The sequence below is a fragment of the Equus przewalskii genome, chromosome 7, assembly GCF_037783145.1.
Source record: "Equus przewalskii isolate Varuska chromosome 7, EquPr2, whole genome shotgun sequence".
In the NCBI taxonomy this organism is placed as follows: Eukaryota; Metazoa; Chordata; class Mammalia; order Perissodactyla; family Equidae; genus Equus; species Equus przewalskii.
Window position 1 is genome coordinate 13,520,695 of NC_091837.1, and position 12,463 is coordinate 13,533,157.

At 52.5% G+C, this 12,463-nt stretch overlaps 2 protein-coding genes across 3 annotated transcripts in view; one reads left to right on the top strand and one right to left on the bottom strand.

Annotated features, from left to right (window-relative positions):
- Positions 1-418: 418 nt before the first annotated feature.
- ISCU (iron-sulfur cluster assembly enzyme) lies at positions 419-7,350 on the bottom strand. Its single transcript, XM_008520952.2, has 5 exons — positions 7,022-7,350; positions 5,338-5,451; positions 4,343-4,453; positions 2,479-2,557; positions 419-935 (listed from the first exon to the last, which is right to left on the bottom strand). Exons 1-5 carry the CDS (start codon positions 7,133-7,135, stop codon positions 850-852), a joined length of 504 nt encoding a protein of 167 aa, XP_008519174.2. The 5' UTR covers positions 7,136-7,350; the 3' UTR covers positions 419-849.
- The window catches only part of SART3 (spliceosome associated factor 3, U4/U6 recycling protein), a 36,122-nt gene continuing 30,999 nt past the window's right edge, over positions 7,341-12,463 (top strand). Inside the window, exon 1 of one of the 2 annotated variants that reach the window (XM_008520954.2) lies at positions 7,341-8,935. In XM_008520954.2, coding sequence (XP_008519176.2) covers positions 8,621-8,935 — 315 coding nt within the window. In that variant the 5' untranslated portion in view covers positions 7,341-8,620. The remainder of the gene's footprint in view (positions 8,936-12,463) is intronic. The other variant, XM_008520953.2, reaches the window with a different exon arrangement.

The following is a 12,463-nucleotide window of genomic DNA, read 5'->3' on the forward strand; positions in this document are numbered from 1 at the left end:
CAGGGGCATTGGAATCAGCTGCCCGACCCAAAGCGGAGCCCGGGGTCTGGAAATCTCCTTTACACTCGTTCCCCAGGTGTGCTTTACATGGCCAGGCCACAGCTTCAGGGTACCGTCTGACCAGCCTTTCTCAGATTCCAGGGTTTCACAAACCAGTGAAATTACTTGTGAGCTGTCAATCTGTTATCTTGCAAAGAGCAACAAACAGTGATGGCTATCTGCTTCTCCTTCCCCTTGTTTCCTAAGACATCGCGGATGTTTGGCTTTGTAGAAGTCTCCAGACACGGTCTTTACCGCCCCGTTTGCTTGGGAAGGGGCGTACGCCATCATGGTCTGGCATCTGGGAAGCCCAAGGGGCTCTGGCAGCACGCTGGGGTGAGGGAGGGGTCCAAGAGACAAGGCTTACCAGAGAAAAACATTGTCTTGTATGCTTTTATTTACTGTATATATGCAGATCTGTCTTATGTACAATACTCTATTACTCTATCAAGTAATCATACCAAGGCATTCTCTTGATAATCTTCCCAAAATAGATTCAGGTAAAATAGGTATCTGTGCACTTCATGGACTAGCAAAACTTGAGACTTCATTGATTCCAGTTTGGAGGCCATATACACAATTCAAAATATACATACACTGGGTTAAGGCTGTAAGAGTGGGTTGAAAGAAACCACAGGATCCGGAACAGTTAAACTGTGTATTTCGCTTGCGTCAGAGCCACAACGCGAACGCAAATGCTGTGCGCATCTCACAGCTGTCTGCTGTAGTGCAGGGCCTTCTGAACAGACACGGAGGCTGCCCGGGCTGCGCAGACAGCCGACACGACTCGTCGGAGGCTGCGCCGAGGGCTCATTTCTTCTCCGCCTCGCCTTTCTTGGGTTCTTGTTTCAGCTTGTAATCAGCCAGGGCAGCCTTGATTGCATCTTCAGCCAGCACTGGAAGTAAGGGAAGAAAGAGAGCCTAAGTTCTAGAATCTAAAGTCTTTGGAACAGAATCTTTAAGAGCTGGAGCGCAGCAGCTGGGGAGGGCTTCACCGAGTCGCCGAGCCAGGATGGGGGCGTGAGGAGTAGGCCGGAAAGCCAGCCTGCTGGTCCTGAGCACGCCACTCCTGCCTGCTGCCTCTGGAGACAGGCTGGGGGTAGATCCCTGGGATTCTTGGTTCGTTCCTTAGCCTCCTGGAATCTACTTTCTCTTCTGTAAAACTGGGACAACGTGTGAGGACTTACAGAGTGGGTCTGACACACAGTAGGGCTACAACTGTTAGTTCTCATGTGCCCACATGGCAGTCTGGAATAAATCCAGGAGATGCTGGTTAAGATAGCCGGCACAATTTAGGTAGAAGGGATGGCGTCTGCCACATTGCTCTCTAGTGATCGTGAGTTTGAAAACTTTTATTTAGGAGTTGATATGAAAAGTGAGGCTCTGAGGGAAAATATAAATGGAGAGAGCTGGAATGCCAGGAGAAAGCAAGCAAACAGCAGAGAGCCTTAGCTACGGGCCTCAGTCCCCGAGGAGGCCCAAGGAGGAGGCTGGGGCTTTCCTGAAGCCGTGTGGAAATGTTTACAAACTGCAGCCTTTACTCAAGGGTCCTTGAAATTCCAGTCAAGGGGCAAGAACTCGGGGCTGAGCAGACTTCCTGAAGACTGCGGCAGCGTGTCTCCGCCCCGGCACTCAGCTCTCCTCCTGAGTCTTACCCCAGCAAGGGGCCTGGCTCTCGGCTCATTTTTAACTAATTTGGTCAGTAAACCTCCATCACTAAGTTAAGCCTGCTGTTTCTCATTTCTTCCCTTCCCAAGAAGGTTGAGAGAAGATGGAAAAACCTTTCGATTTAAGACAGAGCCGGAAGTGGAGAGCCAAGTGCCGGTCTTCCGGCATCTGAGCTCGCCCTTAGGACAGCGGAGGGGACACAGCACAACCCGGCTTAGTCATTCCACACGCGCAGATGCACTCCGACAGACCAGCATCTAGCCAGGAAGGGATGCAGTGCACACCGAATGGGATTACGGCCAAAGCTGTTTTCTCCTCTGCTGACCCTAACTTTACCACCGTGACGTGGGAACAGCACGGACTTTGGAATCAAAGATTGGGGCTTAGGTTCCGGCTCTCCCACTGAGGAGCCGTGTGACTGGGGTGCTTCCACCCGAGTCCCCGTCTCCTCGTGTGTGAGAGGGGGAGGTAATGACACCTTCTGTGGCCCGGAGGCATCTTGGAGGTTTACAAATGATGCTATGAAGTGCTCAGCAAGGCGCCTGGCACACACTGCCTCCTGGAAAACTGTCCTGGAGACGGCTGAGACCATGGGGCTCAACGCTCTGACAGTCACAAAGACGGACTCTGCAAGCTCTGACCCTGCAGGGTTATAAAGACGGGTGCCATGACATAAAAGGACCTGTCATCACTGTCAGAAGTCCAGCTTGATGCCATTACAAAAGGACTCCCAACTCTCCCAGCTCCTGGCATTCCGGGGGGCAGACTTACTGGAGCAGTGCAGTTTCACAGGAGGAAGGCAGAGTTCCTTGGCGATGTCCGTGTTTTTGATGGTCAAGGCTTCCTCCACCTGGGAGGCATACAGGAAAGACGAGTGGCTTTAGTGAGGCTCTATGCGGAGGGACAGACAGTAAGAAAGGAAGGCCAAGGAGGCCCCAGCACGGGGTTGGGGATGGTTTCCACTGAGTAAGCCCAAACAAAGGACCCGTGCCTGTACAGCAGGGCTGCAGCTGGGACTCTCAGGTGTGAAGACACACTGGCACCGCGTGGCTGGGGCGAGCAGGGCCAGCAAAGCCACCTCTGTAAGCCAGAGTGGACTGTGAGGATCTCTTAGGGCTCTGCTAGAGGCCAGCAACATGAGTCTTTTTTTTAAAAAAGGCAGTGATTTCCGTGCTGATTGTGTGACCCTCAGCTTCCCTGATGCCCTTGTACCAAACTTTTCTGAGATGAGCTGAGTGGTGTCGGGGATGGGAGAGGTGGCACCCCAGCACTGTGGCGGAGGCACAAGCAGGCCCTGGGAGGAGAGCTCAGGCTCCTGCTCCACCTGAAGGAGAATGTGTGTCCTCCAGACGGACTGAATGGGATGTCTGGGGTCGGGTCGAGAGCCCGAGGGCACAAGGTGAGGCAGGTGGTTCCCTGCTCAGGGGGAAGAGCCCCACTGCCATAAGGAAAGCCAGATGTCCCCGTCTGCCCCCCGTTTCCCGGTTCCGCTAACTCCACTGAATGATGCTTCAAATCCCGGAAACTCAGATGGGAGGATCTCACGGTCAAAAAAGGCCCTCTTCCCCACCTTCTGATCACAGCTCACAGTGCCCTAAGGGCCGGGTCCTGGGAGCACACGTGCCTTGTCCCCTCATCTCCCTTTCCCTGAGGATGGTTCTGGACAAATCCCTGCAGAGCCACCTCCTGCCAGAACAGGACAGGTCCGTGCTGCCTTGGCCCCGAGGAGCTCGCCAGGCAGAAGGTCCTGAGCCGCAGGCGGCAGGCGGCACGTGGCCTGGCACAGCACTCTGCTGCAGAGCTGCCCGGCCCCAAGCATGCCGCTCCGTGACTCAGCTTCCTACACTCGGTGCCGTGGGGCTACAGAGACGAGACTGTGCCATCCGGCTTTCCGGAGAGGTGTCAGTGACGACCAGCCTTTAGAAAGTCCAGCTCTTCACTGGCTTTGGGGCCTTCTACCTCTGCAGCGGCTGGGGAGGGGTTCTGGCAGAGAAAAGGATGGAAAGCATGTTCCAGCCTTTCTTATCTCCCCTCAGAGGCTGCCCACCAGCTGCGGCATCACTGCTCTGATTTATTTGCTCACTCCGCCCCTCCCACCCCTCACTGTGTTTTTCATTCTCCAACCCTGTTTAGCACAAGCTAGTTTGTTATTTCATGAATCCTTGTGAGCCACCTGCAATCCTTCTTGCAACAAGATGGGAGGAAATAAACAAGAAAACAAACCACTAAACCATACCCTCCCCGCTCTGACCTTCGGCTCCTAAACAATTCTAACATCAGGAACGTTGGAGAAAGCCAAAGATTTCTTTTCAGTTCTATTTTGTCAGAGGGAGAGCTGAGGATCTTTTTTTCTATCTAATTAAAAACAAAACACCACGCAGATCCCTGAACAAATAAAAATGACCACCACCAACAAAACCCCCCAAAACTAAAAAACACTTAACAAAATTATCCCTCATTCCCAATGTGGAGAAGAATTTAATCAAAATCCGGGCAGGAGAAATTAAAAAAAAATTCTTAGAACGCTATTTTGAAAAACTCATAGTTCCTTTTTTTCACTCACTAAACCCTTTAACTGCAAGCCAGGTGTGCGCAGAATGCGGTTTAATTCTGTCCAATTTGCAAGCGACCTTACCGTCTTCCCTTTGACCCACTCGGTGGCTAACGAGCTGGAGGCAATGGCAGAACCACAGCCAAACGTTTTAAACCGGGCGTCCACGATCTTCCCCTTTTCGTCCACTTGAATCTAGAAAGGAGACGGGAGTCAGGCAGTGATCCCGGTGCTGCCTTGCAGAGCCTGTCCCCACGGAGGGGCCCTGGGGCTCTCCCCAAGAGCTTTGGTCTTGCTTTCCACACCTTAAGTTTTGGCACTAATTACTGAGCTGGCTTAGTTTCAAAGAGCTCAGGGAGGAAAAGCTAAACATAGGAACAACTACACAGAATTATCCAGGCCTCGCTGGTAAAGATCAGCTGAAAAATATGCCCCCTCCCCAGTTTTGGTTTTCTTTGTAGCCTGCTTTCTGGCTACGCAGTTCTCTTCACAGTTGCTGGATAAACCCGCCTCTGTAAACGCTAGGAGAGCCTGCACTACAGGTCTCTGGTTGATGCTTTTTTCTTGGGCACCAAGTTGCATTTGCCTTGTTTCTGCTTTCCAAGACAGGCACGAAGACCTCTAGCAAGCTGCCCACCCACCATGATGAAGCAGATTGTGCATAAAGCTATGCTTTACCCAAGTGCCAGTCACTGCCTTCAGGGTGCCTCCAATTTGGGGGAGGTTTATTACATTTCTTATCTCACTGGGGACTGCTGGCTGAACGGTTGTGGTTTTCCTTTGATCAGTAAAATTCACAAAACCTTTTACTTTGCCGAAGTTGGAATTTAAGCTGACACAGGGACTAGAAAAGTGAGATCAGCTTCCTGTCTCAGAAAGGGTCAGCATAGGCTACTAGCGGGAGGACTAGCGTTCAGTCCCTGCTCTGACAGTTTACAACACTGACTCATCCCACCCCACAGGAATCAAGGTGCAGTACGCACGGAACGCTGCACGTGCACAGGCTTCGTAAACGATGAAGCAACCGTCTAAGCAGAGGGATTACTGTGATAACCATTAAAGACACAAACCAGTCCCACCTGTAGTTTCATCACATCGCCACATGCTGGAGCCCCCACCAATCCAGTTCCAACATTTTTAGACGTCTTGTCAAGGGACCCTACATTTCTAGGATTTTCATAATGATCAACAACCTGAAATGAGAGGAAAGGAATCATGACTCTTTTTGGCACTGATCTCCCCACTTGACTGGAGTGGAGGCAATAACTACATCCCAAATCCCCCTGGGTAGGAAGGCTCAAATTTCTGTCAATGAGGACCCTTTGGGACCCAAAGTCTTTCTGTATCTCCTCTCCAACCACCTTCAGAGAGTTAAGATACTGGAGAAAAATCAGCCAAATCATGTCTTAATTCCATAGAGTTTTAAACCACAGATAATTACTTAACCTTCACCCACCTAAGTCACCAGATTTGGGCTCAAACAAATTTTATTGATTTCCAAATAAAAGCCATTCTCAAAAGATAACGATTACTATTCAAAAATTCTAAAAATAAGTACGGTCTAGAGATTGAAGCCTTCCCCAGACCGTCAAGGAGACTGTTCCAGGAGGAACAATGCTACGGAACGTGTCCATTTGTGTATGATGATAAAATCAGTCCCCTTCCCATACTTCAGGGCCCTGAAACCACCCCGGCGCAGCAGCGCCCCCTGGTGGCTGAAAGGCTGCTGGCCCGAATTCATTCAGCGTGAAATGTCAACAAAACACTCCCAGGAGGGAAAGGGGCGAAGTCCTTGGCGAACGAGAAGTCCTTGGCGAACGAGAAGCCAGAACCGGCACACCGCGGGCTTTAATAACCTTGGGGTCCGTTTACCAGTTAGCCCGAAGTATCCCGATCTTCCAGTCTCCTTCCCTCCACCTATCCGACCACGGATTTTGACTCCAAGCCCCGGGACCTACAAGATCATATCCAATCTGGACTTTCTGCCCCATGCTGATTTCCAGCATTCTTTAGTTAGTTTCTGGAGTGAAAGAAATCTCACGTCTAGGGGACTTTACACCCCCATAAGGCCAGGGCTGTAAACTACGCACCTAGTCCTCTCCCCCTCCTCCCGCAAAAAACCCGAAACATAAATAAAAACATTATGACTGTCGGTTACGTGTCTGACTCCGCTCAGAGGCTCCTTCCTACAACGGTAACAGCAGCAGCACCGTAAATGGTCCTCACGTGGCAGGCATCAGGCCGAGGACTCCACGAGCATCATCTCGTGCAGGTCTAGGACTGCCAAGACCCCCCCCCCCCCAGTCCACAAACGGGGAACCAGGTTCGGCGAAGGGCAGTGTCTCGCCCAAGGTCACTTGGCCAGGGCCGCGCCGCTGTGCGTGTCTGTCCCTGCATCAGGCTGGCAGGGACAGGTGCCAACAGGCCCGCTGTCCCGCGCTGCTGGGAAGTGGAAAGGCTGGGACGCGCGACCTGGCAGCCGTCGGCGGGCCCTGGCCGTGGCTACCCCACGAGCGGTGGCCGTCACTTTCATTTCCGGCGGGGTCGGGCTCCCGCGCAGCGAGGGAGAGCGCGGAGGCACGGCGCGGCCCCTGCACCCCCAGCCGGGCGCCGCCCCTTCGCCGGGCCGCAGTGGGGCTCCCCGAGCCGCTCCTCCCTCGGCCCGGCCCCCGTCGGGCGCCGCTACGCCCGGGCCCCCTCGGCGGTCCTCGCACTCCCGCCCCCCGGCCGCTGCGGCCCCGCGCAAACCCCGCCGGCGCCTACCTTCTTGTGATAGAGCCGGGCCGGAGCTGACAGCTCCCGGGCTGGCAGGCGTGGGCTCCGCAGCAACAGGACCGACGCCGCCCGCCTCAGACGGCCCGCTCCAGCCGCCGCCATCTTGCGCGCTTGCGCCTGCGCAGGCGAGCGCGAGGCCGAGAGGCGTCGGCTCCTAGCTCGGAGCGCGCGCCCTCCTACGTCACCGCGACGTCGCGCCTGCGCCCTCTCGCTCCGTGCACGTGTCCGCGCGTTGGCCCCGCCTTGACCACGCCCCTCGGGGCGGGCGGGGCGCGGAGCTGGAAGGCGTTCAGTCCTGGGAGGGCGTGTCCTCGGTGCTGGGTTCTGGGTCTGCTGGGACCTCGGCCTCCTGGAGTGCTGGACCGAAGTTCACGTTCACAAAGGCCACCGCCGGAATGCGGCGCACAGGATCATCTAATCCACGTTTCTTAACTCTGTTTTGCAGCTTAGGAAGTTGAGGTTCAGAGCGGTTTGGTAACTGGTCTAAGGTTGCCCAGAGTTAGACTCAGTCGGGATTCAAACTCGAAAAATCCTGTTAGAATCCCGGTTCTGCTCCTTCCTGGCTGTGTGACCGTAGGCAAATGACGTCAGCTCTCTAAGCCTTGATTTTCTCTTTTGTACTAATTCAAGGACAGTTTTTTCAGTCATAGAGTCATGTGTTGAGTACCTATCATGTGTCAAGGCTCTATACTAGGCTTTGGGGTTCCAACGGAAAGAAAGACGCAGTTCCTGCCCCATTAAGCTTGCTAATGAAGGAGGAAAGCAATAAATAAACACACGAATACTTTCCTACCTCAAAAATGGGAAGCTTAATTAAGAAGGAAACAAACACTGTCATGATTTTTTTTTAAAGTGTATATATTTTTTAAAAAGTGTATATATTTGTCTATTTCAATATAAACCATCAAATTGTCACAATTTATATGACAATACCTGGCAAAGAAGAGTTTCTAAATAAATGGTTAGTCAAGTAACTTATTAATATTGGTCTGCAGAATATGATTTTATAAAACGAGAAATCTCACACGTATTTAACGCCTGCTAGTCACCAGGCATTACATAAAGGGGAGGAATCTCTTTGGGAAATGGGCTTTTCTCATAGATGGTGTAATCGATCCTTCCCCGAGTACTTGATGCTCAGTTGAAGCTTCCCCGCGTTTGAAGCTCAGTTGCTGGGGAGACTGAACCACGCGCCAGGTCACACTGGGTAGTAAGTTAGGCATTTATCCCAAGAATCATATTGACCTTCTCAAGATGGCGCCAAACCCTTGACCACAGTCATCACGCTCGCTCCATGACTTCCTCTAATGGCCTCCACTTCCTGTCCAAAGACCCAACGTCTGTCTGAAGTTGTGGCGGAACATATGCCATGTTGGCGGGTTTTTTCCTCTGACGAGAACCTTTACAAGTATGTAAGAATAATATGAACGGCGTGCGTCTCGAGGTTTTTCCGTCATCCGAGACTCACAGTTTCCCTCTGGGTGGCAAGAGCGCGGCGTTTTTGATCAGGCGCGCGCCGCGGGCAGCTTCTACTTCCGCGGGTCTTCGGCGGCCGTGTGAGGACCCGAGAGTCACTGGAAGCGCAAGATGGCGACGGCGGCTGCAACCTCGGCTTCGGAACCGGAGGCTGAGCCCAAGGCCGGGCCCAAGGCCGAGGGAGAGGAGGAGGAGGTGAAGGCGGCTAGGACGAGGAGGAAGGTGTTATCGCGGGCTGTGGCCGCTGCGACGTGCAAGACCATGGGGCCAGGGTGGGACCAGCAGGAGGAGGGCATGAGCGAGAGCGATGGAGACGAGGAGTACGCCATGGCTTCGTCGGCGGAGAGCTCCCCCGGGGAGTACGAGTGGGAGTACGACGAGGAGGAGGAGAAGAACCAGCTGGAGATCGAGCGGCTGGAGGAACAGGTGCGCCCAGGGGTGGGCGGCGGGCTCTTTCCCTGGGGCCGCCGGGCGCGGCCCGCCTCCCCGGTCCTGAGCGGGAAGAAAGCCGCGGAACCGCTCTTCCCGCAGCTGCCGGCATCGGAGCGCTTCCCGCCGGCCCCGTGCTGGGCAAGCCATATGCCATTGAATCCTCGCAACGACCCCGCCGAGGAAGGGGCGCATCCCCCGTTTTACGGGAGGAAACAGGCTCCTCGTGGAAGTAATTCTCTAGCTCGAGATGACGCTTCCTGCAAGTGGCGAGTCGGGTCTTGAACTTTAAACCGATTCCAGCGCTCCCACTCTTAACCACACCGTTAAACTCTGTCCAGCAGTGGAAATGTAATTCTGTCCTTAAGAGAAGGGTGTCTTCCTGAAGGAATGATGATAATAATGAAATAGGGCGTGATAGGAAAAATATTGATCGTGACGGCCATCATGGGGATAGAAAGGTAGAGATTTCGGCGTCTGGAGGCGAAGGCCCCAGTTCTAGCTCTTCCACACCTTTGTGTGCTTGGGCGCCTTTCCTCTTTGAGTCTCGGCTTCCTCATCTGTAAATTGGGAGCAGCAATTCTTGCATCATGTAATTGTCATAACGGTGATTATAGTTCATTGCGCGGCGCTTAGTAGTCATGTGACTTCTAGTCTCTAACCTTATGAGATATAGGTGGTGGATCGCCTGTGTAATCCAGGATCCTAGCAGGAGATAGGTGGTGCATTCAAATTAGGATAATTTGAGAAAAAGCCAATAAAGGGACTGCTGTGTTTAGAAAGGTGTGGCAGGGACATCAGGAGTGAAGATTTAGTATCTCAGGGCTAGTAGTAACAGCAGGACCTTGTGTTCACTTTTAGGGCTGAAGGGGTGAGGGGAGTGACCGATTTTCTGAATAGTTGTGTGAAGAGGGCACCTAAGAGAATCTAAGACTTTAGGGCAAAGGGTGCGGCCCCAGTTTCCCGTCAGAGATTGGGGTGAGGGAAGAAATACCCTAGCCTCCCTCTCCTCCTCTGTCCACACATCTGCTGGTGCCTCATTCCTGGCACACCCTGCTGGGAGCAAAAGAGCCATGAAGCCAGTTGATGTGGTCCACAGAGGGGGGCACAGGACAGGGAGGAGGGAGTGGAGTGGATTTGGAGGGGCAGATGGAAGAGATCAAGCACATTCTCAATTTACAGGTGAGGAAACAGGCTCAGAACAAATGATGAAATGATTTGTTTAAAGTCACTCATAAGGGGATTTGAACTTTTCGGGGTTGTCTGTGGACCAGATGCCCCCCCTGTATGTGAAATCACTTAGTGATGTGAAGATTACTTGCTTAACCTTGCTGGATGTGAGATTCCTTATAATGTCTTCTCTGGGAGTGATGTTTTTGTTAAGTTATGAAATAGTGATATCATCCATTGGTATAGCTTGTCCCACTTGTCATCACATTTGACTGTCAAAGGAACCACTTGGAGTAGGCAGGTGGTTACCATTTCTGCTTTTTATGAGTAACTATGCTGATGTTCATTCAGTCTTTTTACTCATTCAGCAAATACAATGTGATACAGAGTGCCTGACTGGCTGTGTCCCTGTCCTTATGGGCGTCTCTTCTTCACGCTTCTAGTCTTGGGCCTTTCAATGAGCCATAAGCTCACTTGGATCTTACTATTCTATGAGGTAGAGGAAATAGGATCATCTGTTTTAGTGGAAGGGGAGGCTTGGAAGCAGAGAGGTGAAGTCTTTGATGAGGGTGTCCAGCTTACTAGTCTAGGGGAGGAAGACAATTCCTCTACACTCCAGGTCCTTCTGGTTGGTCTAAGAATTAAATTGACATGAGGCAGAATAACAGGAGAAAAGCAAACAAAGCTTTATAACATATATACATGGGAGAGACCCAGGACAACTGGGTAACTCGCCAGAATGGCCAAAGCTGCTACCTTAAATACCATCTTCAGCTCAAGGCAAAGGAGGATGTTGAGGGTAGTGGTTTGGGTCTTCAAAGGGGAGGAAGGCAATTTACATGGAGGTGGAAAAACAAATGGGGCAGCTACAGACAATGTGACCTGAGAGACACGTTTTATGTTACTTACATTACATTACATTACAGTTAGCTTATGGTGGTAGCTCCTTCCTGGAACAGGCCTTCTATCTTAAATTCTTTTAGGCAGTTAGGGGGAAGGTCAAAGTCTCTTTCAGAGTCTTTTGTTCTTAAAAATAATCAAGCCAAAGAGATGCATTTTGGGGTGGCCAATTCTGATCCCCCACCCTAGGGAGGAGGAGGGGTCGGAGCTGAGGTCTCTTGACCTCTGGTGCTCTGCAGTGGCCTGCATTGCGTACTTCACCGAGGCTGGGATGGAGCCCAAGGTGACCACGCGGGAGGGGCCCTGGCCAGTGATGGTGAATTGAAGAGCCTCTGGCCGCCTTCTCTTTGTCCTGGGCCTAGAAATTGACTTTTCCAATTTTTCCAAGCCTCCTTTCGACCTCATCGTAACCTCACAGCCTCTGGTTCCTGCCGTAACTGCTCTTAGGTGCAGCATGATGATGAATAACTTCCAGATAGGTCTGGGAAGTGTTCAGCCTTGCCATGCCTGTGAATTTCAGTTCTCATCCCTAGGTGTGTTTTGTGAAAGCTGGAAAATAGTGGGCTGGCTGGCTGTGTAACAAAAGCCAGGATTTTCCAGCACTTGTGTTTGGTCCTGAAATGAAGAGTGGCACCTCAGGCAGGTTCGTCAGTGCGCCCTGGTGCGGTGCCGAGATGGCTTTGCGGCCGTGTGAGAGCTCAGGGCCACTGCTTGCTGGTGGAAAGACCTTGTACACGTTCTTTCAGCTCTCTGGGCCTGTGGGGTCCCAGCTGGGGAAGGAGGGTTGTAACAGTGCCTCCCTCATGGGGCTGTTGTGGAGCTTAAGAGATGCAATGCGTGTTACACTCTTGGCACAGTTTGGCACGTCGTGGGTGCTGTGCCAGGGCCTGTTTGACAGACCTGCGCCGTTCTGTCCCTGCCTTTCCCTGATTGCAGCAGCGGTGGCCCTTCCATCAGCCTCTCTGTTACCTCTCCACCCCATCCCAGGTCGTGCCCTCAGGGAGTTAGGAACTCAGCTGGTCCCTCTGCGTTGGCCAAGCCGCCTCTTCTCTGTGAAGCGCCCTTCGTCTTTAATGATGTTGTGAGGCCAGAATAGGGCAGCGTCTGCACTCATCTGTCAGTGCCCAGGGAACTCCGTGGAGGTCTCTCTCCTTGCATCGCAGTGTGCATTTAATATGCACACTTTCAGAGCATCTCTCCGTATACAGCATCTTCATTGTTGGGCCTGAAAGTCAGAAATTTAGACGAGAAGCCACCTTAGAGGCAGTTCCTCTACTTCACTGACTTTTCTGCCTTTTTCTTTGGACCCGCACATGCTCTTCACGCGAGGGGCACTTGCACAGACATTGCTCACACTAAGTAGCAAGGACTCTCCTGCCCGCCTTCGCGCTGACAAACACGTTCAGACCGAGGTGGTTGAGAGTGGTGGGGTGGACAGCGAGAGCCTTGAATGCT

Excerpts from the sequence above, each read along its gene's own strand:
- ISCU (XM_008520952.2), bottom strand. The coding sequence starts at position 7,135 with ATGGCGGCGGCTGGAGCGGGCCGTCTGAGGCGGGCGGCGTCGGTCCTG. Across the intron at positions 5,452-7,021 it reads CCCGGCTCTATCACAAGAAG|GTTGTTGATCATTATGAAAA; the intron begins GTAGGCGCCGGC and ends CTCTCATTTCAG. Across the intron at positions 936-2,478 it reads TGTGAAACTGCACTGCTCCA|TGCTGGCTGAAGATGCAATC; the intron begins GTAAGTCTGCCC and ends CCTTACTTCCAG.